Here is a 27,439-nt window from a genome sequence, read left to right on the forward strand (position 1 = left end):
TAGAATAGAACAGTTAAGATAGTGTATAATAATTTAGTTAACTAAATATATATATATATATATATATATATATATATATATATATATATATATATATATATATATATATATATATATATATTATATGTAACAATTTACTGGGCCACCAAGAAGCTTGAGGACATCATAGCTACGCACACTCCTCCTCTACCCAATCTATTCAAAGCTTCCCTCATCACCCCTTAGTATGAAGTTCCAATTTCTTTTAAAGGCTTCTTTGTGACATCTTCTCATCCCGTTTGGGGACGACCTACTTTTCATTTGGTCTTTGGTCACATATGGATGACCAAAAGCACAATGTTTGGCAATCCGTCAAACATTGCATGGCAATCCATGAACCCCCTGCCCCAAAATATTTGTCTGACTTGCAAAACGTAACGATTATGGATATAAACAAATTTTTATGCATTTTTTGAGGTTTTTCTTGTGTAATTCACTAGGCCACCAAGAAGCCTGAGCCAACATAGCTACGCACACTCCTCCTCTACCCAATCTATTCAAAACTTCACTCATCACCCCCTAGTATGAAGTTCCAATTTCTTTTAAAGGCTTCTTAGTGACATCTTCTCATCCCGTTTGGGGACGACCTACTTTTTATTTGGTCTTTGGTCCCATATGGATGACCAAAAGCACAATGTTTGGCAATCCGTCACCCTTCATCCATAAAACGCGGCCTGACCATCTGAACTGTTCTTCTATTATAGCCCTAGAAACCAAGGCCGTACCCTGCCCCCCCCCCTCCCCCGCAAAAAAAATCCTGGGTACGTCCTTGCTAGAAACTATGATTAAATCATGTTTTTTGTGTACAGATTTTAACATTATTTATAACTGGAAAGATGGTATGATCTGAAAGATAATATTTTCTTTTCCAATTTTTACCGGAGGTATATCCTTCAGATATATATATATATATATATATATATATATATATATATATATATATATATATATATATATATATATATATATATATATTGAAAGATTAGCTTGTAAATTTCTCAAATATACATTCTAATAAAAAAAAAATTTATTATAGAAGAGCAAGATTTACACGGCAATTACTAAATGATAAGGCCTCAGAGGCATGGTGGTAACTCCTATCCCAAAACCCGGATTGGGGTTTACTTCTATCTTCTATCGTCCTATCGACGTCTATCGTCCGGTAAAAGAGATCTCCGATCTTGTGATTCTTATAGACCGATAACAACGGGTTCTATAATTGGTAAGTTTCTGAAATATGCACAAACGTTCTTTTTGAACATTTGGATGTGGCCTCAATCAAGTAGGCTTAAAAAAGGAATGGGTAGTGACCGGGCCCATGCAGCATTTGATGCAGTTATTAATGAGGCAAAGTCTTTTGGCTCCCCACTTTATACACTTTTAATTGATATAAAAGGAGCCTCGGACAATTTTTCACATATTTCCACTCTTTCAGCTGTAATTAGTGGTGGGATTCCCCTCTTTGTGGTCAGACTTCTTAGATCCTGGTCTCGTAGGCTTGGAATAAAAATTGCTGCTTCTGATTATTTTTCTAATCCTGGGGCTGCTAGTCGTGGGGTTTTATCTCCTTACATTTTTATTATATGTTCGGCGGAGTGTCTTCATTCACTATCTACAACCTTTATCGCTTGGGGGTGGGATGTGTCTTTCATTGTATATGCTGATGATATTATTTTACTGAGCCATTCTAAAGCTAGTTAAATTGAAAATTTTAATACCCTTTCCAGCAAGCTTAAAGATAGAGGCCTTTCTATCAGTGTTAAAAAATGTCAATATTTTCCCATCAATGACAACAACCGAGCTGAACTAATTTGCAAACGGAGTACTTCATTTCCAGTTTCTGATACTGTTCTTTACCTGGGGTTACCTCACTGTGCTTACCTTCAAAATTCAACCTCAATGGTAACTTTAAATATTTAAGCTAGATTTTTAAAGGCATTTGGCTGAATAACACGGCTTCGTGGTATCTGCCGTCGTGATATTTTAGGTTCTCTTTTTAATGCAGTTGCTCTACGGCATGTTCTCCATCCTGCCCTTCTTTTTCGAGACTTTAAAATCTGCAATTTGTCTCGAATTTAATCTTTAAGTGAAAAAGCTTATATGCGATTGCTATTTTAAATATTTACTTGGTTGCCCAATTTGTTTTAGTTACACTGAATTAGTTTTGAGATTCAAAATTAAAGAGCCGTTAGAATTAAGTAGGATTAAAAGGAATAATTTTTATCATAAATCTGGAATTTTTTCTTTATGCACAAGCTTTTCACTAATTCACAGAATTTAAATAATGTTTGATATTTGTTTGTTTTGCATTTTCTTGCGTATTTTGTTTAGTTATGTTATTAAGCCTATTTTACATCCATTCTGTATTACGTTTGTTGAAGTATTTCGTTTTTCTTTTGGAATTCCATGTATGTATTTTATACACTCCCCAATTTTGGGGGAAATAAATAAAAAAATAAGCTCTTCTAAAAAACTCATATTTTAGTACCGACAAAGCGACAACTCCAATACGCGCCCACAAGCCTTGCTGCATTTAAAACACATCTTTAAGTTTACCACTTATCGATTTCATCAAGCCAGTGTTTCAGTTCCATTAAAAATAAACAAATGATCTGTAGTCTGATTGTCGGAAATGTGAATGTTTTGTTTAAACTGGTATATTATTTAAAACTTCAGGCCCATTTTCAGGGGCCTTTACAAGCCCCAAAAGTCACTGCTTTTCACGAAATTAGGCACTTGAATATTTATTTGAAGATGCAGTCATTGCCCATTAGGAGCTGGTTTTCCTTCAATGAGGATTTCTTCCAGTGAAAACAATAAAGGCACCTTAACATGATTGTTAAATACAAATGTCAGTGATTGAAAATTCTCATGACTTATTTTTCAAAGAACTGTAAAGATTGCTAATAAAAACGTAAACTGAGTAGATATAATTCAACTTAGCGCAGACAGAGCTGATTATGAAGTTCTTAAAAGTAAGTGGGAATTTGGGATTATTAATTTATTAATGACTAACTAATGAAGGTTTTCATACCAAATTGCAGATATACTAAAATATCACAATTCAGGGCTTCCACAGATTCAAGTGGTAAAAAATAGAGACTTAGGAACCCTCTTTTTAGTCGAAAAAGGGACCTCTCTAAAGAGCATTATGAACGCAAAATGGACCTCAAAACTCAGTTTTCAGAAAGCTTTTGAAAGAAAAAGCAGCGACACAACACCAAATGACCAAATGACTAAGAAAAAAAAATGGGAGTGAGAAATTGGGGATTTAGCAAAACAAATTTGTTCTCTCCTTTCTTTTAACCTGGTAATACGTGCGGATTTAAGGAGGAAGGAGTAAGGAATTTTGTTCTCTTTGTAGATGATCCTGAGCGAACGCTTTTGGACCAACTCAATTTTGTCATGAAGTTCGCTTGAAAGATGCGAATGCCAGACCGGACATGCATATTCTAATAGCGGCCTGATAAATGATAAATAAACACAAGAGGGAGTGCATCTTAGGGCAATTAAATTTGTTTTAAAAGTTTTAACATAGATAATGAAACATTTGCTAGTTTAATAATATTAGAAACACGCATGACCCACTGAAGATTATTTGAAATTGTGACACCAAGGAGTTTAACATGTTTCACAAGCATTCCAAGTCATCCACGTATTTCCATCTTTGGGGGAAATCCTTGCCAATATCGTTAATCATGACTAGGAATAAAAGTGGTCATAATTAGGTTCCTTGAGGAATTCCACAATATATAGAGAGGGGGTTAGAGAAAATATTTTTGTATTTTACAACTTGAGATCTATTTGAAAGAAACGATATAACAATATTTGTTAACAGAGGATCAAGTTCAAAGTTAACCAGTAGTGAACGAATTAGGGTGGTGTGGTCAACCAGGTCAAAAGCTTTTGGAAATCAACTAAGACAGGGTTCAGCCAAGCATTTGGTTTATTACGATGGTTACTTACGATGGTATGTATTAAGTGCACAAGGTAATGGATGGTGGAAGTTTTCCTTAAGTTACCAAACTGCCGGATGTCAATGCGTGGACAAATTTTAACTTTAAGCCAGTCACAGAGGAAACCCTCATAAAGTTTCTAAAAAACTGAAGTGAGTGTAATGGGGCGAATGTTGGCGAAAGTCAGCCTGGTGCGTTTTTTTTGGGACAGGTGTCATAAAACCTTGTTTCCAGCAACTTGGGAATTTACCAAATTTTGTGATGTAGTTGGAAATATTTGATAAAGGCTCAGCAATTTTGTCAGAAAAGGCTTTAATTAAGTCAATTGGGATGTCCAAGGGACAAGTACTTGATTTTCTAAGCTTTAGGATTTTATTTGTAACATCAGAGGGAGAAATAAAGGAGAAGGAGGTATTGGGAAGAATAGTTGGACTTGAGCCAATAAAAGGGAGGAGACTGTGAACGATGGAAGCTAGGTACAAGTTCAAATCGTTGGCAGTCTTATTAGGGGGTTCAGTGAGATGAAAATTAACTTCAGAAGGACTTTTTCTGCACATTTCTTTAATTTTTCTGTACCATTGCTTGGGCTTGTTAAAATATAGATGTTTGACTTAACCATTATAATAATCAGAAGCGGTTTTTCTTAATTTTTTCTTTGGGAACTTCCTTAGACTATTAACCTCAGTAATACGACCTGCCTTGAATTTTTTTTTTTAAAGACTCAGTGACATAAGGCTTATCTGTAGAACACTTTAATTATTTTTTTTTTCAGGAAAGTGGAATTCATAATTACTCCTCAATAAATTTTGGAGGGACAAAGCCATGCAGTCAACGTCATTTGTTTAATACACAATGGAACAATTTTCAGTAGTAATCCAGGAGCCAAAATTGTAGAGTTCTGAGTCAATAAGAGCTCTATAAGCGGTTTCAGTTATAGAAAACGACTGTTTAACTTTAGCCAGCGGAGATAGGAGAAGGATAAAGTGGTAACTACCCCCTAGAGGGGGCAAAATGGAGACGGGTTTGTAAAACTTGGAAAGATTGGTGAAAATTAAATCAAGAGTATTATTGCCTTTTGTAGTTGGGACCTTAAAGGCTTGTTTTAAATTAAAAGCATTACCTGTAGAATCAAGTTTTATATTATTTGCGTCACCCATCAGGAAAATGCCTGCATTTGGGTATTTTGATAGTACAAAGTCAGCTCTTGCATGTAATTTTTCGATAAAATTTATTTTATCAGCGGATCTCTGATTAGGGGAGTAATAAAAACAACAAAGGACAATTGAATTGAAAGGACGCGGCAAGACTTTAGGTCGAACACACACCCACACAATCTCATCAAAGGGAGCAAGACACGGAATTTAGATTTCACTTGGGTACAAGTCATTACGGACAAAGAACAGAATTCTGCCACCTTTCTTACCAGCAGGGTGATTTTCTGATCTGAGTTTAATAAATTGTGAAAAATTGTTAACTTTTAACATGTGCAAATTTTGAGCTTGCACTTCAGTAACAGCGATTACATTTGATCTATATATTTTAGATAAGGTGTCTAATTCATCAAGTTTTTCGAAGTTAAGCCTTTCAGCGTTGCTAAACAAAAGTGTGGGGAATTGAAAGCGACTTGTGAAGGTACCGTTTTTACACTTTACTTTTTTTATTATCACAGATGAGATCAGGAGTTCTAGCAGAATTCTTGTCAGGAACTAAGCTCGGGTAGTCAGAACAAGGGAATGGGGAATCATATCCATCTTTTTCATATACAATGGCATTTAATTGAGCAGGTACTAGCGGAAATTCTAAACAGCAGTAACCAAGTAGCGGCTGAGTTTGGGGTGAACTGAAGGAATCAAGAGAGATGAGGTTATTTGTGCAGGGATATGGTGTGAAGAGTCCACTTTGAGTGGGTTCGCAAAGTGGTGGGGAAGGATAGATGGAAGGGTAGGAAAATGCTGAAAAGCAGCCGGAGGGGTGGGTTTATCTTTAAAAAAAAGAACGGGGTATGGAAGTGGATGTAGAGGGGGGATATGCTTTGGATAGGTACTCGATTGGAAAGGACTGGATGGCTCGAGGGCTTTCTTGTGTGTGAGCGATGGTTTTAAAATATTTAGTAGGATTAGCAGAATTTAGGTGGCCTCCGGGCAGCCCAGTTTTGTGGAACCTACTACAACTCTTAATGGGCAATTTGATATGAGGTTTTACACAGCCAAAGCATCTCCCACTTGAAAATTGTTTACAGATATCAACATGGGGGTATTTACACAGATTATTTGTACAACGGCTGAAAATATGAAACTTACAAATGTGTAGATATTTACAGTTACTAGACATACATCTACTGTCTAAAAAGCTATTGCACACATTAGGTTGATTGCACTTAAGATCATTGAACTCATTTTTTTGAATACATGATTGTATTGGGTGAGAATTTGCGCTTGTAAGTTCGACTAGATTGTCAATTTTTAAAGATGTTTCATTACCAATGGATTTCAAGAACAAGTTATCTTCAGTTAAATTAAGGTCAGTAGGATTAGTTTGTGTAAAATTTTTAATCCCTTGAGAAAATTTTGACGAAGGAAGTTCACTAGCACTTGCTTGATTATATATAGTGACGTTTTCTGGTTCAAAAGGTTTTACAGTTTTTACGCAACTTGAAGAATTTTGATAATGCATATTTGGAGCAGAAGTATCAGCTAAAGGAGGAACACTGGGCAGTGTAGGGGATGGATTGTTGGAGCCATTATCTTCTTTTTGCTCTGTTTCTAATAGTGACACACAGAAAAGAGTTTTCTAAGTTATTAACAAAGCCAACCAAACCCTGCCGCCTCCTAGCCTATTGACTCCAGAGGCAAAGGGGGTCACTCCTTTTTGTTACTAGTCTTACTGCTCTATCATGCTCTATCAAGACAGTAACGCTGTAGCCTATGTAACAACAAGTTTGTCTTTCTTAGACGAGCAAAAACAGGTTCCAAGAATCTCAATCGAAATAAAATTACTGAAAACCGTATACTCACAGGTATTGGTACCCTTCAGGATACAGACCTTTAAACCAAAGCAAGAAAAGGGACTTTAGGGACCTTTATCAATTTAAGGAGCCAATAGGGGCCTTTACTCGATTTTAGGGACTTTGTGGCAGCTCTGATAATTGATTCAACGTATGTTTTATGTGCTGGACAACTAGCAACAACTTTAAATCAAAATTTTCCAAATCCCACTTCCAAGATAAGATCTTTTCACTATTTTAAAATTAAAAATAAATAAATAAAGAACTATGACCACGGAACTAACCTTCTGCTTTGTCTCAGGTGTTGGTTGCATCATATACAGTTGCTGCAACTGCTGATGAATAAATTGGGCTTGACTTGCCATGTTTTCTAAATGTTGTGGGTGAAGTGAGATCTGAGAATACATCTGTTCTTGTGATGGAGGTTGAACCATTGGATATGCATTTTGTGGAAGGGCTGACTGGCTCATTGCCGCCATTTGCTGTTCATATGCATACTTTTGATTTGCATCATAAGCAGGAGAGACAAGCTGCATTGTTTGATTATCTACTGGTGTCTGTTGTTCAAGTCCTTGAGTACATGGCTCATTTCCTTGTTTTTGGGGCTTAAATTCTTGTGCAGGAGATCCTGCAGGTTCTCTTTCCACACGAGGTGCTGGAACTTCTCTTTCTGCGGGAGGATGTTTTTGAACTGAAGATTCAGAAGTTCCAAGGGGAAACTGCTGATTGGTAATGTCATCTGCTTTGACTGGGAGATAATTCGTTGCTGAAACGGCATCATATTTATTTGTGCTTTTATCAGCTGGCTTAACTTCTGATTTGACACCTTCAACGTAATTATTTTGCGGGTCTGTAGCATCTATAACGGGTCTTAAATTAAGGGCAAGTTCATCTGCATTACCATATGATTCAACATTGTTCACCATAGGAGGAACTTTTGGAGATTTCTGAAGATGAGATGGAACCGGTTTTGATAATTGGGATGCTTTTAGTTTATCTACTGTGGCTGGAGATGCCATTCTTATAATTTCTCTTACTTCTTCTCCTGGTCTAAGAGGATACTCAGAAATATTAGTACCCGTTGGGCTAGGAGGAACTATTTTTTGTTCAATGTAATCAGTGCAAGGTAAAGAGTGTCTAGAAGTTGGTCGTGATCTTTGACTAGGACTAGGAATGGGGGCAGCAAAGGAATTTTCTCCCTTGTTCTCAAAGTGACCAGGTAAAGAGTGTGTGCTTGGGGGTCTAAATGGAGAACCAGAAGCTGATCTTATTGACATTTCTCGCGATGCGCTTTCGACAAGACGAGCAGCTTCCATTTGAAGTGCAGCGCTATGAGATGTAGGTGGCCGGAACTGAGCCTCCTGTGCAGCAAACTGACTAATTTCCCTTGAGGTAAATTCAGCAAGCTTTTGAAAAGAATCAAAACCCCCAGTGGGCACAGTTATAGGACTGCTACTACACTTCAATTTCGAGCTACTAAAACCATGATAATCTGACATAGTAAGATTCTCTGGTTTTCCAACTTCAAAGTCTGACTGGTAAAAGTGTCTTGCCTGAAACTGATTCTGTTCAGGTAAAGAAGTAGGAACACTTTCAATAGTCGAAACATTAGCAGATGTAGCAAGTGACTCAACACTCATAGGATGATTCACAACTTTGTTGGTAAGATATGGCTGATATGAAACAGAGGGAAGTTCTGCAGCTAATTGAGGTCCCTCAACTTTCTCTTCTTCAGCCTTTTCAGGAGTAGGATTTACAGGAGAGTCCCTTATCTTTGTGTCTATGTTCAATACTCTTGGCTCCAGAGCCTGAAGCTCAAGTTTAGATTTTTCTATTTCATCATGAGCTTTTTGTAAAATAGGCTTCATGTCTTCATTCACTCCTCCATGTCCTGTTTCTTTACAAATTTGAGAAGTGATTGCATCAGCCATAGCTGCTAAGTTTGCTGCTGCTTCCTGCATTTCATCAGAATATCTCTTTTCTTCTTCTTGTTGTTCGGGTGTAGGTTCAACTGATTTTGGCTCTTGTAGTGATTTTTTAGTAGGAGACAACTTATCCCCAGGGAACAAGCTAAGTGAAAACCTTTCATTTATAATAACTTGATCTTGATCTTCATCTTCCATTCTTTCTAGCCTTTCAAGAGCCTCTGAGATAGTAAAATGAGTCTGCATTGGAGATATACTGTCTACTGTTGTCCTTGGAGGTTCACTACTCATCAACTTATCAACACTATGAGAAACGCTAGTAGTTGTCATGTGTGGCTGCTGATAGGGAGCAGGAACAGAGTTTTTCTGAGAGCTATACATATCTCCACCATAAGCATATTTTGGTTCACTTGGCAGACTTAAAGATGGCTTTGGGTGTTGTGATGGTGTCAAATTAGTCAATGTAGGCTGGGGAGTGATGCACCCAGTAGGAGGTTGAGGAGTCGAGGGCTGTGGAGTCACTGGAGTAACTGGGCTAGCAAACTGATGAGAAGATAGAGATTGTGCTTGAATTTCCTGTTGATTTACTCCTTGTGACTGCATATGAGGAACCAACTGTTCTAAGTGTTTCAAATGAGAATCGTTACTTGGGGCAGTACTGTAGACATTTTTAGAGCCACTGTTAACTTGAGATGGGTAAGAAGACTGGTACTGAGACTGGGGAACAGATAAAGAACGATATGGATCACCAGGCAAAGAATTCTGCATACTATAGGGATCATGCTGCAATCCTGGATGCCCACTAACTGACTGACTACCAGGTGGACAATAGGCCGAATTATACTGTCTATTAGGATCAGAAATGGTTGCACTTACAGATTGCTGGTAATGAGAAGAATGAGGTTGAGGATTAGGATATCTTAGACTAGTATGGCCCTGATCAAATGAACCTTTGTAATGAGGATATTTATTTGGTTCAAGGGATGTGTATGTGGGCTGAGCTACTTCATATCGTGTAGAATCTATAGAAGGCTGTGGTTGGACAGGGGTGGCTTTTGGGGAATCATATCGCGTCCTTACTGGAGCAGAAGGAGCACTGACTGGAAATGAATTCCTGTTTGGAGATGTTTCAAACTGTCCTTGTTTTGGAGGTTGTTGCTGAGGCTGGGAAGCTTGAGGAACTGGTTGGTCATAAAGCATTCTCTGTGATAAATCAGAAGGCACAGTGCTTCTCTCATGATATAAGGGATGTGAAGAAGGTGTATTTTGCCTAGGAGCTGGTGCTGAATGGGTGGGAACAGATGCAGCAGCAGGTTGGTACCTACTGTAATCTGATTGAGGATGCCTTGAGGCATTGGGAATTCCAGAACTCTGAGGTGCTCCTACATTTTGGTTAGACGTATATAAAGGATTGGGCTGTCTGATTCCTGGATCAGGATAAGATGGTTGTGTTTGACTCCGAGTGGTAGGATAATGCGAAGTATGACCAACAGGAATACCATTAAGCATCTGTGAAGCATATGGATCACCTTGCTGGCTCCATCTTTGTGCTTGATCCATACCTTGAGACCCAGGATAACTTCCCAATATATTACTCCCATACATGTCATAAGAGGAAGGCATGCCTCCGGGCATCCTAATACTAGGGTGTTGATAGGGCTGATATCCTGGACCTCCAAATTGAGAAATACTTGAAGGTGGTACGCCATACAGTTGAGATTGTTGTCCATACATTGAAGGACTTCCATATCCTGGGTAGCTAGGGACTTTACTATGCTGCTGTTGCAATCCTGGGTAGTTCCCAATATTTGAAGGGTGTCCATGAGGGTCCATTTAGTTGTATAAGGTTGGCAATTTTTAAATCCAAGCCAAACTTCAATCCATTACATTTGTGTGTAGACAATCTGGAAAAAGAAAAAGAGCTTTATTTTTTATAATTGATCGAGTTTGTAGAGGAGAAACCAAACCATTTTCAGGAAAAATATATTAGACTGAGATATATCAGAGAAGGAACTAGATACTGGGTGGATACAATCCAGGAATCTGAATATTGGGTTAAATATATTCAATTGAATCAAATCATTCTTCAAAATAATTAGTAAGCAAAGAGAAAATTTTGTCAATAGTAACCAAAACATACAAAAAGAAAATTTATCAAGATTATATGTATCAAAAGAATAGATGTGTCATCCTTTTGTCAAAGACGTTTATATATATATATATATATATATATATATATATATATATATATATATATATATATATATATATATATATATATATATATATATATATATATATATATATATATATATATATATATATATATATATATATATATACAATGATTATTGTATTCAACCACTAATTACAGAATATCAGAAGATCTTGTTCAACTGGAAACTGTAGTGGCTTTAATTGTAAAGAAAGCAATAAAGTGTCAACTGTTGCTATTTTCTGCTGTAAAACAACAATTTGAGCCGAAATTTCATTAAGCAAGAATTTTGATAGCCAATCAGTTTAGAATTATAATAAACCTGATCCAAACCCCTCCCCTTCCTATGTCCTTGGAAATGACAATTTAAGAGATAGAAGTGTGACAATATAACTTGGACATACTATAAAAAAACGGGGGGGGGGGATGAGAGGGATGGCAGACCTTTAATATATGCAATAATTCGATTTTATTGTGCATAGCGAACACACCTAAATGAATACTTTCAATCCAAAGAATTTCTTGCATAAAAATTAAACTTTAGCAGAGGTTGTAAGAAGAGGGGGACTTGCCCCCTCCCCCAACCACATACTTTAGCACAATACTTACTACACATGGAAGGATCTCCCCCTCCAATCAATCCCTGCTGTTTATGCTGAAATTTGCCCCTTTACTTATCTCAAGCCTTCAAGACTGAATGATCAACACAAGAACAATTAGGAAAAGCCTGATTGTATTTTCATATTACTTTGAGAATGAAAGGGATCATTTAATAGCATGTGTGAATAAAAATAAATACAAAGCATTACAGTTTAAATATTTCAAAAAGTAACCCAAAGATTTATTACATTGCATTGTTTTAATATAATTCTCAAAGTTACCTTAAATATAAGAAGGCTAATACCCCTTGAGTACCCCACTCCATACATTGAAGTTAAAATTAGCCTAATAACAAAATTTTTCAATTCTTATAAGTTATACAATTGTTCTGGTAAAACTGCCATTTCCACAGTAAGCAGTGCTGTTAAGCATTAAAGAACCCTGTTCCTCATTATAAAGATATATATTGGCATCAAAATCTAATAAGACACAAAACTATGCTATAGTGTTCTACCATCAGCATTATTTCAAATTAAATAATACAAATAAAGCTTTTCCACGACTAAATGAAGAGCAGATTTAAAGCTACCCCAAAATTAAGAACACTAACTTAACAAAGTAAAAACAAGCAGAAATGTGATTATGTGAACCTTAAATGAGCACACAATACAATGAATGAAGAAATAAATAATAAAAAAATAAAAAAAATTAGATTTACGTTGTTGCATCGAACTTTGGCTGGTATTGTTAGAAAGGTATTATGACAGCAAACTCTGATTTTCTTTCTTTGTCACCAATTAAACCATACAGTTGTCAACCAATCAGAAATCTGAAATTGTTATATCCCAAGAAGATGTTTTCCCTGACAAAAAAAAGGACAACACATTCGTTAATAGTGGTCCCAGAATACGCCTTTTCAGCTTAATATCTACCTAATTGTCTATTTCCTGAAACCCAATCAATATTGTTACTTGTAAAGTGCCAAATATACAGTCTCATATTGTATTACTTTGCCCCAAAACATAGTAGTCAAGACCATCAATATTGTTATTTCTGAAGATGCAGCATGTAAAAGCAAGGGCTACACTACAGTGTCTCAAGACATAACAAATATTATTTGTTTGCAATTGTATATTGAATGATAAGAACACACCGATTTTATATACATGGCCAAGTGATTGGCACATCAGCACTTGACTAATAATTGACATATTAACGTCACTGTGTTGCATTATCAAATAACTGTTGCATAACCACTTGTATGAATATAAATTTGTGTACTCCAAAATGCATCAAAAGTGAATAAAAGGTAGATGTATTATCATTTCACACTTGCACAGCTTGCAAGTGTGCAAACTCTCCACCCTTGAACATGAATATGCTTTACAATTCTTACTTACAAATCTCTCTCAATGATAGAGGAGATGTCAGTGGACAATAAATCTTTGAAGCCTGCTAGTACCTAGGCTTTAAAGGTAACCATTCAAAGATTTATTGATTAAAGTGGCTGTAATTTGGGTAAATATTTGCCTACCAAATTTTGGGCAAATCAGAAACTTCAGAGTAGGATGTGAGACTCACCTCATGATGAAAGAACCTTAACTTACTGAAACATTAATAACCACTCCCAATTCATAAAACTTTGTCCTCATTGACCACCCCCTAGGTAAAAATGGAGGTGGAATATTATTATTTGTACGTAATTATCTTTTCCATAAATTAATTCAAAAAACTTTTTCCACAAAATAAGTTATTCAAAGAAAAGTAAAGAACTCCATTAAACCAAAAATGAGCACAAACATAATCAAATAATCTACCAAGCGTAAAAATGCCGTAAATCAGCATCGATAGATAAATGAAACCCAAAACGAGCAGAAATTACAATAAATAACCAAGTCAAACTCAAAACGAGCAGAAATTAACATGAGTAGGGCTCAAAACTCCTATGCCTTCCCAAGGCCAGAACAAAATTTGTACTTTACTGAAAAAAATACAAATGAATGTGCATTGTCAGTTTAATATACATTTACTGATATTTAGTAATCAAAATCTTAATACTATTTGATTTATTAAAGCCATAAAAGTTTAAACATTTATATTTTTTTCAGTAAAGTGCAAATTATGTTCTGGCCTTGGGAAGGCATAGGGGTTTTGAGCCCAACTTATGTTAATTTCTGCTCGTTTTGAGTTTGAATCGGTTATTTATTGTAATTTCTGCTCGTTTTGGGTTTCATATACTTATCGATGCTGACTTATGGTAGTTTCACGCTTGGTAGATTATTTGATTTTATTTTTGCTCATTTTTTGTTTAATGGAGTTCTTTACTTTTCTTTGAAAAACTTGTTTCGAGAAAAAAGTTTTTTTACTTAATTTCTGTTCGTTTTATATTGACATAGTCTTTTCAGAGAAAAAGAAAATAATACGTTAAATCTATTCGTTTTTTAAGAATTTATAGTTTGGCCTGCTATTTGTATGCTGGAGAAAAATTTTTCAGCAATTTTTAAGAACAAACACCCTCTTAAAAATATGGACACAAATAGTAGTGTTTAATTAAGTTTCATGCCTCCTCTAGTTGACCTGAAAAGGAAAACTTGATACCATTCGCAAAAAAATCTGTTTACTTTCTTTGATAGCTTGGATACACTTACGCTATTTTAATTTGGTTAAATTTTAAGAGCAGAAGCAGTCCCAAAAGATTGAACACAATGCACTCAGTCATTCTTGGGATAATGCTGAGATGCCTTATTGGGAATTAGCATTAACACAGTGCATTTTGATTTAATCTTATGGCAACATTTAGTTTTTAAACATAAAGTCAAATGGTGGTGGGCGTGGAAGGGGGATTAGTTTCCCTCCAATCCATTTCGACTATTAAAAAGGGCATCAGCCCTTTCTATTTTCAATCGAATGAGCCCTTTTCGAAGTTCCTACGACAACTCCTTTGATACAAAGTGGCCCTGGTCTAAACAACAACAACAACAAAAAAATAATACATCATATCCACGTCAATCTTTACTATAAAAATGTCAAGCCTTCCAATTACTTTCGACTATTAAAAAGGGCACTAGGCCTTTTGAATTCTAATCAAATGAGCCTTTTTCGAGTTTCTACGACAACACTTCCTATAAACACCCCATATGTCCCCAAGGCATAAATTACAACTCTTACCCTAAGGGCTGTGAGGGTGATTGTCATCCTCTAAAATCTAGTTTCCAGATATTTCAACTACGTTACACAAAATGGCTATCTCAAAATTTTGATTGGATGTGTCTGGGAAAATGGTGGGCGTGAGAGGGGCATTAGTCTTTCTCCAGTCACTTTCAACTATTAAAAAAGGCACTAGCCCTTTCAATTTCCAATCAAATGAGCCCTTTTGAAGTTTCTACGACAACGCTTTCAATAAAAACCTTATATGCCCCCAGAAGATAACTTACAACCCTCGCAATAATGGCTGAGTGGGGGGGGGGTTGTCATCCTCACAGACCTAATTTCCAGAACTTTCTACTACGTTGAACAAAATGGCTATCTTAAAATTTTTATTGGATCGGTTTGGGGGACTTGTAGGCATGAGAGTGGGGTTAGTTACAGTCCAATCACGCTCAACTATTAAAAAGGGCACTATCCCTCTCAATTTCCAATTGAATGAGCCCCTTTTGAAGTTTGTACGACAACTCTATCATTAAAAACCTTATATGCCTCCTGGGCTTAACTTACAACCTTTACCTTGGGGACTCTCGGGGGTTTGTCATCCTTAAATACATAATTTCCAGAACTTTCAACTACGTTGAACAAAATGGCTATCTCGAAGCTTTGATTGAATGTGTTTGGGGAAATGGAGGGCGTGAGAGGGGGGTTAATTACTCTCCACTCACTTTCGACTATTAAAAAGGGTAATTTCAATTTCCAATCAAATGATCCCCTTTAAAATTTCTACAACAACTTTCTATATAAACCTTATATGCCCCCAGGGCACAAATTACAACCCTTGCACTGAAAGCCCTGATGGGGTTTTTATCCTAAAAGGCCTAATTACAAGAACTTTCGACTACGTTGAACAAAATGGATCTCAAAATTTTGATTGGATATGTTTGGGGAAATGGTGGGCGTGAGAGGGGGGTTACTTGCCCATTTCAATAAAAACCTTATATGCCCCCAGGGCATAAATTATAACCCTTGCCCTGAAGACTATGGGGAGTGTCCTGTTCAAAGGTATAATTTCCTGAACTTTAAACTTCCTGGAACAAAATGGCTATCAAGAAATTTTGATCGGATATGTTTGGGGAAATGGTGGGCGTGGAAGGGCCTCCAATCACTTTCGACTATTAAAGAGGGTACTAGCCCTTTGATTTCCAATCGAATGAGCCTGTTTTGGAATTTCTACGACAACGCCTTCTATAAAAATCTTATATTCCCCCAGGCCATAACTTAAAACCCTTGCCCTGAGGGTTGTGACGGAGTGTCCTCCTCAAATACATGTTTTCTATCTAGAAAACAACTACGCTGAACAAAATGCCTATCTCAAAATTTTGATTGGATGTGTTTGGGGGAATGATGGGCGTGGGGGAGGCTAGTTGCCCTCCAATCACTTTGTACTATTATAAAGGGCACTAACCCATTGAATTTTCAATCTAAAGAGCTTTTTCTGAAGTTTCTACGATAACGCCTTCTATAAAAACCTTATATGCCCCCAGGTCATAACTCAACACCCTTGCCCTGATGGTTCTGCGGGATTGTCATCCTCCAAAACCTATTTTCTTTCTGGAAATCAACTGTGCTGAAGAAAATAGCAATCTCAAAATTTTTATTGGATTTATTTGGGGGAATAATGGACATGGGGGGGGGCTAGTTGCCCTCCAATCACTTTTGAGTATTAAAAAGGGTACTAGCTCTTTGAATTTCCAATCAAATGAGCCTGTTTTGACGTTTTTACAACAACGCCTTCTATAAAAACCTTTATGCCCCCAGGACATAACTCAAAACCCTTGCCCTGAGGGTTGTGGGGGAGTGTCCTCCTAAAAAACATATTTTCTATCTGGAAATTAACTACGCTGAACAAAATGGCTATCTCAAATTTTCGATTAGATGTGTTTAGGGGAATAATGGGCGTGGGGGTGGGGGGGGGCTAGGTGCACTCCAATCCCTTTCGACTATTAAAAACGGCACTAGCCACTCCAATTTCCAATTGAATGAGCCATTTTCGAAGTTCCTACGACAACTCCTTCGATACGAAGTGCCCGGGTGGAGAAAAAACACATTGTGCCAACATCGTTCTTTACTTAGGCAGCACTAGCGCCCTGCCTATGATTGATTCTTACTCCCAACCTTTCAGATTATGATGAAATGATTTGGGTGAATGTAAGACCCAAAGCTTTACCACGCCCTTTTAATTTCTTTGTGTTTCGCTGCTTTTGTTATTCTCCAAATCAAAATGCTGAACTAAGACAGCAATTCTATCAGTAAGTGTATAGTAGTGCTGACTTTGTCCTCTGCAAATTCCTGAACACTGGTATTTTCCTAGTTGGTGATGATAATGATCTAAAGTTAAATTCCGTTTGTAGTTCCTTCAATTTAAAACAGATAGTCAAAATACCAACAAAGGAAATTCTACCCTTGATTTGATTTGCACAAATATGCATGCTTTTTACAGTCCACCTGTCCCTTTGCCCCCGTTAGGGGAAGCTATCATTTTTGTTTATTAATGAGACTTCTCCCCAGCTTTAATCATACTTTTTCTGTTACTTAATTCTCTTATTGCCCAATTTTCAATGATGACCTCTTTGAATTTGGATCTTGGATTACTAATGAAAACTGGCTGGCTCTCAAAGTGAAACAATGACATTAATATAAGTCTCTGACTTCCAAAATCTGATGAAAACAAAACACATAGATTGTTTCCCTGAGAAAAAAGTAAAAACCTGTTATAATGCCAAATCATACATTACTATCCAATTGAAAAAGCTAATTAGAATTAAAATGAATCCATGTAAGATTTGTAAAACATCTGAAGCTAACTTCTTCTTCTATCTCACAGCAGGCGGGCTTTTCAGTTGATACTATTTAGCCCTTTTCCTTTTGCTTCACTCTATGGGCTACAGAGCTACTGGCTTGGTTGTCTCTTATTTATTAGATATTCTCAAATATCTTTCAGTAGATCTTTCGACTCAAGGAGTTCAAATATAAGATGATTGATAGCGATTTCTGTGCTCTGTGTGCAGGAATAGTCGGCTAGGCTCGTGGCTGGTAGTGAGACTTTGTGGGGTTTGAAGCACTTTAACAGTTTACAATGTAAGGTGTACTGTACAGAGGTCAACGTGTTCTATTCAAATAGGCAGTGATCTAATGCTTCATTTTTCTCATTACAATACCTGCAAAGAGGGGACAGGGGAACTGAACCACTTGAATTAGGAAACTGATTTATGATCATTTTCTCCATTGCTTTCCCCATCACAGGAGTAATCATTACGGGCCTGTAGGACTCCGGGTTATTTTTGGGTTTATTTTTCTTTAGGATTGGTAAGAGGGAAGAATATTTCCAGATATTGGGGAACATAAATGAAGCCCAAGCATGATCTTAACAAATTAGAAGTTCCTGTTTGTATGAGGGGGTGAGATTCTTTATCCATGTAGAGTGTATATTGTCATAGCTGCCGCTAGTCTTGGTCCTAATATGACGTATTGCATTGTTCATTTCCTGGATTGAAAATGGGCTGATTATATAATCGGATCTTGGGCGAGGTTGGTAACTTGGGTTCATTGGAATTGGGGGTATTTTGCTACAATTGTTTGATGTTAGCTTATTTACAAAAAGAGTGTCAAATAGCTTAGCTTTTTCATTATCATTGTCGTAATGGGTATTATTATGTATAAGATCATACAGGAGTGAGATGGGGGAAGTCTAATCCCCACAGATGTGGCGTATGACCTTATGTATAATTGGCTCATGTGTTTCTCTGGAGAGATTATTTGCAAAATTATTCCAGTAGGTATATTTAGCATTTATTATAGTCCTTTTTAGATTAGATTCTAAAAGGAATAATAGTAATTTTTTTAAATATGCAGTAGGTGATGGTGTTTTTAAGAATGTTCTCCTAGCTGCCTTATTTTTGTTCTCCATTTATTTTGGCACTCATTTGTCCACCATGCTTTGGGAATATGTTAAGGGAAGGTTTTCCTGGGGATAGCATGATTAGCTGTATTTATTAGTAAAGATGCCAAAACTTCAGCATGTGTGTCAACTGTTGCGTTTGAAATGCATGAATTTTGGGTGAAACTTATAATTTCATCATTTAGCTTATTTTGGAACATAGGCCAATTTGCTTTAGTGTTGATATATTTGGAGGTATGTGATAGGTTTTCAGCAGGTTTATTTAGGTAGCAAACTATGGCAAAGGGATCAGCACATAGTCAGTCAATTTTATTTATATAAATTTTGTTCAAAATATTTAATGACACAGTTTTTAAGTCAACTCTAGAGAGTCTGCCACTTTTTGGGTTAAATATTTATTCAGGTTTGAAGGGGCAGCAACAGCTAATTCATTACTATTTGAAGTCATACGTTCAATGAACTTACCAGCTTTATTTGCTGGTTTATTCCCCCACAAAAGGCTGTGGGCATTAAAGTCTCCACAAATAATGATATTTTTCAAACTTATTAGAATTATCTATATAACTGAAGAAATCCATGGCATATGGAGTTTGGCCATTAGGGTTATAAAAGCTTATTATGTAAGTTTTTGTATTATTCAGCCAAACACTGATACCAATTGCATCAACATCATTTACAAAATCTGGAAAGTTGATGCCACAGAATTTTATATTATTATTAACTATTAAATCTACTCCACCTCCTTTTCTCTCTGATGAACTATCCTTTCTCAGGATAGTGTATTCCAGAGACTTAATTTGTTGATTTTGGGTTAAATGAGTTTCCTGGAGGCAAGCAATATTGATGGAATTATTATTCATAAAAGATATTAGTTCATTTAACTTATTTTCTGTAAGTGATCTTACGTTCCACTGGAGTATTGATATGTGTTGTGTTGTTGATTTAATTTTCATATGACTGTGTATCAATGTTCAGCTTTGTTAATAGTAGAGCAAGATCTTTTGCTTGAATGAGCATATGATTAGGGATGTATATTTTTGCCAATTCAGCAATGATTTTTGTTTTCTGTTGTTGTTAGAATGAATAAGCATATATTTGGGGTTTGCATGTTTGGCTGTGCATCCAGTTTGTCAGTAAAGGGATTAATTCCTGGTAGTGTTTCTGGTTTGTTTCTTGTTGGGAGGGGGTGCCAGGCCGACCTCATCTCACTAATCAAGGACGCTTGTTGGCTCGGTGATTCTTTCTGATAGAGATGTGAGCTGTGGGGCTTGAAGTATGGTGTTTTGCCTGGGGTACTCGATGCACTGGCAGTGTTTGACTTGGGGTTTTTATTTTATTTCAACATAGGTTTTATTTGGTGTGACTGGGCAGTATTTGCTTCCATAGCTGCAAAAGGGTATGGAATGGCCTTCTCTGTTGCTATTTAGAGTGTTAGTGGTGTTTTCTTATATGCAGGGCATTGTGATTTATTGGTGGATTCATGTGGGCCTTTACAATTGATACATGTAGGCTGAGTGTTGTTGCAAGTTGTCAACTCTTTAGGATGGGAGCCTTTACAATTACTACAGGCTAGAAAAATTTCATTGCATTTATTTGTTGTATGTTCCAGTTTCATAATTCTGACACTGGATAGGCTTTGGCTTGTATTCCTTGTGCAGTTCGATTTGCCCAAATAGGAATAACTTTTCCGGGATATTAATTTGTTCTTTCGGTGTAAATAGGAAAGATCTATTTGTTTTTAATCTATTAGTCTTTGGTTTACCCAGTTGATTGACATCTTCTACAGGGATTGTGTTACCAGCCCTATCTGAGAGCCCTTCTTTTAAATCCTGAATTGCTATTTCTAGGGAACATTATATACTACTAATCTTTGGGGGTTGTTTTGGGTTCCATTTAGATGAGTTAATTGGGGTATTCAGAAGAGATTTTAGATTAAGTATTATATCAGCTGATTTCTGATCTTGGACAGCTATTAGCAAAGATCCATCATGGTGAATGTTAAGAGAAAACATTGATTTTAACATTTTGAAAATTGCAACCCTTATTGTAGTAATCTTTGATATTTCAAAGGGGGTATTTGGAGAAATTTTGAGGTAAATTCCTAAGTTTTGGGAAGGATAATCTTGGAAAGGAGGAGGGGAAATACTTTTGATTGGGGATGTTTTTTTCCTTTTTTGGAGCTCCTAAAAAGGACCTCTTGAAAGCCATTATCATCTATAGTGACATTTGCTCCAACACTGATCATTGTCCTATTCTCAGAATTTGAGCTTTCATGTGAGCTTTGTGATAGGGAGCTTGACCAGCCAGGATGGGGCAAAAATGGATCAATTTCATTAGTATTTGGGGTGGGATCTGGAGGGACCCTTTTTTAGGGGGAGTTCTTTGCATTGCCTTTTTGAATAAGCTTTAAGCTAAAAAGGAAAGGATAATAGTATGATACCAGACCGTCTGTACTCTACAGTGGGGAAAACTTCCACAAAAGAAACACCACTGTATGGCCCTGAGGAGGATTTTGAGCACGAGGGGCACAGTACAGCTACTGATTAATCGAGACAATAATTCACAAGAAACTTATTTTTAAAATTTCTTAAAGTGTTGCTGTTGTGTGAATCTCACAGCATAAACACATCTTCTTCTTCTTCTTCTATTTCACAGCAGGCAGGCTTTTCAGTTGATACTATTTAACCCTTTTTCTTTTGCTTCACTCTGTGGGCTACAGAGCTACTGGCTGGGTTGCCTCTTATTTATTAGATATCCTCAGATATCTTTCAATAGATATTTCGACTCAAGGAGTTCAAATATAAGATGATAGATATCTATTTCTGTGCTCTGTGTGCAGGTATAGTTGGCTTGACTCTTGGTTGATAGTGATATTTTGTGGTGTTTGAAGCACTTTAACAGTTTACAATGCAAGGTATACTGTGCAGACATCGGTATATTACATTCAAATAGGCAGTGGTCAATTGTTTCATTATTCATATTACAATACCTGCAAAGAGGGGACCGGGGAGCTGAACCACTTGAATTAGGAAACTGATAGGAGAATGCAAGAAAATTTAGTCCGTTTGTTCCAAAACAAATTCTATGATAGATTTTAGAAAAATAATTATAGGGAAAGGGGGAAAGAATAGGATTATTCTTATTAAACATTATATCTGATAGTCTCCATTGGTAAATATCTCTAATGGAGATTGTTCTCCCACTTGGCTGGTCAATATTTATAACATTTTTTGCTTTTTCATCAATCTGATGATTAATACTTATACCAGAGTGGCTAGGAATATACTGAAGATAAGTTCTTATGCCACTTGAATTATCAATTATACTAAGACAATGTGTCAACTTCCAACTTTTACTGAGGAGGTGAAGGCAGCAACTCAAGGCTTGATGAAGAGTCAGAATGAACTACAATATAATTTGAGCTATCAATCAAAGGTTCGTTTTCCATAAGGTGTTCTAATGCCATGATTATGGCATTTAACTCTGCAGACATTATAGATACATTATTATACAATCTTTCACCCATTGCAATGTTCAGGTGAGGAAGGAAAGCACCACTTGCTACCTTCTCATTCAATTTTGACCCTTCAACAAATATTGGGAAATGGTTTTTACAAGTAATTACATTAAGTTAATCAAATTTTTTCTGGACGAAATCAATGGGGGTTAAATCTTTAGTCCACTTTGAGAAATCAGTATTTATTATGGGGATTGACCAATTCCATGGAGGGGATTGGGGGAAAGTAGGTGCAACAGACTTTGCGGGTACAGGGAACTTCCTCTGAATATTGGCATACTCATCTGCAATGCCTCTATACATGGCTGGATTTCTTAACCAATTATGTAGGGTGTGTTAGCTATTTGATTCAATTTTGGTAAGATGTTTTATCAAGAGAAAGCTACGTCTCTCCCTTATTGTTGTTAATCCACTCTCCATAAGCAGAAACTTGGTGCTTGTGGGTTTCCTAAGACCAAATATGAGACATATTCTATCATTTTGTATTGTTTCAATTTTTTGCATTTGGGTCTTTGCACATGCACCATAGACGATGAGCCCACAGTCAATATGGGGTCTTATATGTGATTTATAAAACTAGAGTAACGTTTTCTCCTTAAAGGCCCAGGGTGTGGAAAGAAGTCTTTTTAGTATACTTGTTTTTCTATAGCATTTTTTTTATGTTTGAAATGTGGAGGTGGAAGTTAAGTTTTAGGTCAAGCATGAGACCTAGGTAATTAATATGATTATATTCTGGAATAGTTGTTCCATTTAGAGTTAGTCTTGCATTAACACGATTTCGCTTTTGGTGAAATTGGATAATTTTTGACTTGGTGGGTGCAATGGGTATATCTGAATGTTGAGAATTTTTTTCAAATTGGAAAAGTGACTTTTGCAGCTTTGACTGTGCAATCTCAAAGGTGTTGCCAGATGACCATAGTACCAGATCATCAGCATATTGTAGATTCATGTGGGGGACGTTCATGTCCCAGACATATATGGGAATGAGGAGGCAGCTCGGGACTGCTCCCTGAGGAAGGCCTTTGGTTATTGTCTTTTGGTGTGAAGAGGCTGAACCTGCACAAACAATGAAACTTCGCAATTCTATGAAAGATTTTATAAAAGATACTAGCTTGGGGGGGGGGGGGGTAGTCCAAGGTTTGCAAGTTTAATTAAAAGGATTTGATGGTTCACATTGTCATATGGCCCTTCAAAATCTAGGAAAGCTGCAACTAGGACATTATTTTTTGAGAATGATTCATTTATTGCATTTGTCAACAATATGAAAGCATCTGCTGAGGAGTGGTGTTTCCTAAAACCAGTTTGAGTATGAGGGATCTTATTATTTTTTTTCAACAAACCAGAAGAGTCAATAATAGATCATTTTCTCTATTATTTTCCCTATCACATGAGTAATCATTATGGACCTATAAGACTCAGGGTTATTTTTGGGTTTATTTTTCTTTAGGATTGGTAGGAGGGACGATCATTTCAAGATATTGGGGAACATAGGAGAAGCCCAAGCATGATTATAACAATTTATAATTTCCTGTTTTTATGAAGGGGTGAAATTTTTTATCCATGTAGGGTGTATATTGTCATAGCTGCCGCTAGTCTTGATCCTAATATGATGTATTGCATTATTCATTTCCTGGATTGAAAATGGGCTGGTTATATACTCGGATCCTGGGCGAGGTTGGTAATTTGAGTTCATAGGAATTGGGGACGTTTTGCTGCAATTATTTGATGTTAGCTTATTAACAAAAAGAGTGGCAAATAGCTTAGCTTTCTCATTATCATTGTCGTAATGGTTATTATTATGTATAAGCTCATACAGGAGTGGGTTGGGGGAAGTCTTTTTCCCACAGATGTGGCTTATGTATAATTGGCTCATGTGTTTCTCTGGAGAGATTATTTGCAAAATTATTCCGGTAGTTATATTTAGCATTTATTATAGTCCTTTTTAGATTAGATTCTGCTTGTAATTTTTTTAAACATGTAGTTGGTGATGGTTTTTTTTAGGAATGTTCTCCTAGCTGCCTTTTCTGTTCTCCATTTATTTTGGCACTCATTTGTCCACCATGCTTTGGGAAGGTTTTCTTAGGTATTGTCCAGGGGATAGCATGATTAGCTGTATTTATTAGTAAAGATGCCAAAACTTCAGCATGTGTGTCAGCTGTTGCATTTGAAATGCATGAATTATGGGTGAAACTTGTAATTTCATCATTTAGCTTATTTTGGAACATAGGCCAATTTTCTCTGACATTAATATACTTGGAGGTATGTGATAGAGTTTCAACAGGTTCATTTAGGGAGCAAACTATGGCAAAGTGGTCAGTACATAGACTATCAATTTTATTTATACAAATTTTATTCAAAATATTTTATGACAAAATTTGTAGGTCAATTGTAGAGAAACTGCCACTTTTGGGGTAGAAATATGTATTCAGGTTTGGAGGGGTAGCAACAGCTAATTCAATATTATTTGAACAGCTGAACACTTCATGGCTGGCAGCAGGTGTTTTCTCTGCAAAGATGACAAAGTAGTCAGCTTCATCAACTTCTGCTACGATTTTTGAACTAGCTCTGTTCAAACAATTGCAATTAATTTATTTTGGTTACTAGCCAACAGATAGCTGTTGACTTTCGGCTTCATCTGGTTTTTCATTCCATGGTCCATTTTGATGTTGTATCTTGAAAGAAGACTGGCTAGCTCAACATGATTTTCCCCGTCATGATTCTTTCCACAAAATGCCAACCCTTGTTTACCTAGGGTGATGGTAACATCTAGCAACATGTATATAATGCAACACACTCTTTTCCTTTCTTTGTCTGACTCTAAATCTTTCATTAGATTCTCCTTACTAAGTTTGGCAATGATCTATCTCTCTCTATAAAACAAATAAGAACACCTACAGAAGCTTTGTGACTATTTGATTGAAAGTGAGTGATGAGCATTTCAGCCTTGGCGCCCTTGCTTTGTATTTTGTCAGTTTCTAGTTCCTGTTACAAATGAAGAATCTTTGTTTCTGTATTTACGGCCAGGTCCTGTTGTAAACAACCAACAGGCAAAGCAGCAATCTAAACCTTTCTCGACTAAATCTAAACCTTAAATGAACTTGAACTATACTCTAGGCACATGTACTCATTGTACCAGTTTCTAACAAACTGCAACAGGTGCTTCGAACTCTGGGATTGGATTTCCTCGTTTTTTTTGGAAAATTGATTTTTGGCTGAAATGGTCCTAGTTTGATAAGCTTCAGCTTTTCTGAGTTTGGATTTTTTTTTTTCTTGAGCCTGGGATTGTGCTTGACTCTTATTATTCCAGCTTTCTGTAAATTTTTGGCTTCAGATTCTACTCCTTCCATTCTTGACACTTTCTGAGAAAGCAAAGATATTGCTGATTCCTACTGTTTCTTCGTGATCAATTTCTGAACAGCGAACTTCTTCCAATGTTTTTTTTTTCACCAGATTCCACAGTGTCAGACCTGAGAGGATAAATAACTTCGATTTTTTTCAGCCGCATCTTCTTCTATTCAGACTCCAATAATTGTCAAGGATGGACCAGGAGGAACTTCCTGACGTGTTGTCTGAAATGTCACTTCGATTTCACCACAGTTGTTTTCTTTATTTATTTCACTCATTTAAAAAAATTGAAAAGCTTGAAACAAATTCAAAAACTTTTATAAAGAAACCTGGCCGTAACCTATAAAACTCAAAGGGCAATTTCAAAACCATATTCGTCTTTGCTTCTTGCAGGCAATTTGGTATGCTTTAGTTCAGTTCAGTTCCATTTTAAAGCATACCTCAAAAGAAGAGAGAGTAAGAACCCCAAAAGTAGAGAGCAAGTTCAAACGTGTAGAGATCTACTGCATAGTAATACTGATATTTTGTACATAAAAATTTAAGTATAATCCAATATTTCTAAAACTCATGCATCTCCAATACTTTGATCCTGAAGGGAAAACCATTTACTGGGACTGCCCTCTATCAATAATAAATTAAATTAGGAGAAATACAAAAAGTTTGCATATTAAAAGGGCATGTTCACCTCTTCAGGATAAATCATCTTTTTATTAAGGAGATTTATTTAATTATCCCTAATCTTATTATCATTTCTTCATTTATCAATAAAAATTATTGAGTGTTCCAATCAAATTTTTTAAAGTTTACTACCCTTTAACAAACTGATGCTAGTTGATCAAATTTTCCCTTAAAAGCAAGATTCTACCCAGACTTTGAAAGTCTATCCTATCAAATCGTGTACTTACACCTAGGACATCTGCTGACATTTTGTGATAAACATCTTTAGCAGTGTCAGAATGCAAGAGGAGAGGTGGCTGTAACTGCAAAGTGCTAAAACAAGAGGCACCACTGAAGACAAACTCTAAGCTTTCTGTTAACTTAAATTGCACTAAGCAAATTTTTTAAAGTTTACTACCCTTTAACAAACTGATGCTAGTTGATCAAATTTTCCCTTAAAAGCAAGATTCTACCCAGACTTTGAAAGTCTATCCTATCAAATCGTGTACTTACACCTAGGACATCTGCTGACATTTTGTGATAAACATCTTTAGCAGTGTCAGAATGCAAGAGGAGAGGTGGCTGTAACTGCAAAGTGCTAAAACAAGAGGCACCACTGAAGACAAACTCTAAGCTTTCTGTTAACTTAAATTGCACTAAGCATGCTGTTCAACCTTTTCTTTGAGCTTCCTGTTCATAAGCATTTTGGAATATCAAATAGAGTGGTCTTTTGCACAATCTTTGGCCTAATCTTTGCTTTGGGACCAATTTTCAGTTCCTCATAATGATGCTTTAGAATGCAAATAGCTCAATAATCAGATTTAAATTTATAATACCTTTCATCTTTCTTTCTTTGAAACAAACTTCACACACAAGCTTTATTCTAGTTCTGGATCTGTTCCTTCGTTCTGCAAATATTTTCATATACTGATGATCTGAAAAAATTAAATAGTCCTCCAAGCATCCTTTTAGGTTCAAATGCAGAATTGCATTAATTCAAATTGCAATTCCTAGATCACTGAAAAACTTGCTCTCTACATTTCGGGTTCTTACTCTCTTTTTTTCGAGGTATGGTT

The 27,439-nt window shown here is 36.3% G+C and overlaps 1 protein-coding gene across 1 annotated transcript in view; it reads right to left on the reverse strand.

The window, feature by feature from the left end:
* kis (chromodomain helicase DNA binding protein kismet) overlaps positions 1-27,439 on the reverse strand; it is a 111,071-nt gene that overhangs the window by 70,809 nt on the left and 12,823 nt on the right. The window contains 1 exon segment of the mRNA XM_089096769.1: positions 7,284-10,828. Within this exon segment, the coding sequence (XP_088952895.1) occupies positions 7,284-10,757 (3,474 nt within the window). The 5' untranslated portion in view covers positions 10,758-10,828.

The sequence above is a fragment of the Artemia sp. Qi Xiang Cuo genome, chromosome 11, assembly GCF_049724085.1.
Source record: "Artemia sp. Qi Xiang Cuo chromosome 11, ASM4972408v1, whole genome shotgun sequence".
NCBI classification, from domain to species: domain Eukaryota; kingdom Metazoa; phylum Arthropoda; class Branchiopoda; order Anostraca; family Artemiidae; genus Artemia; species Artemia sp. Qi Xiang Cuo.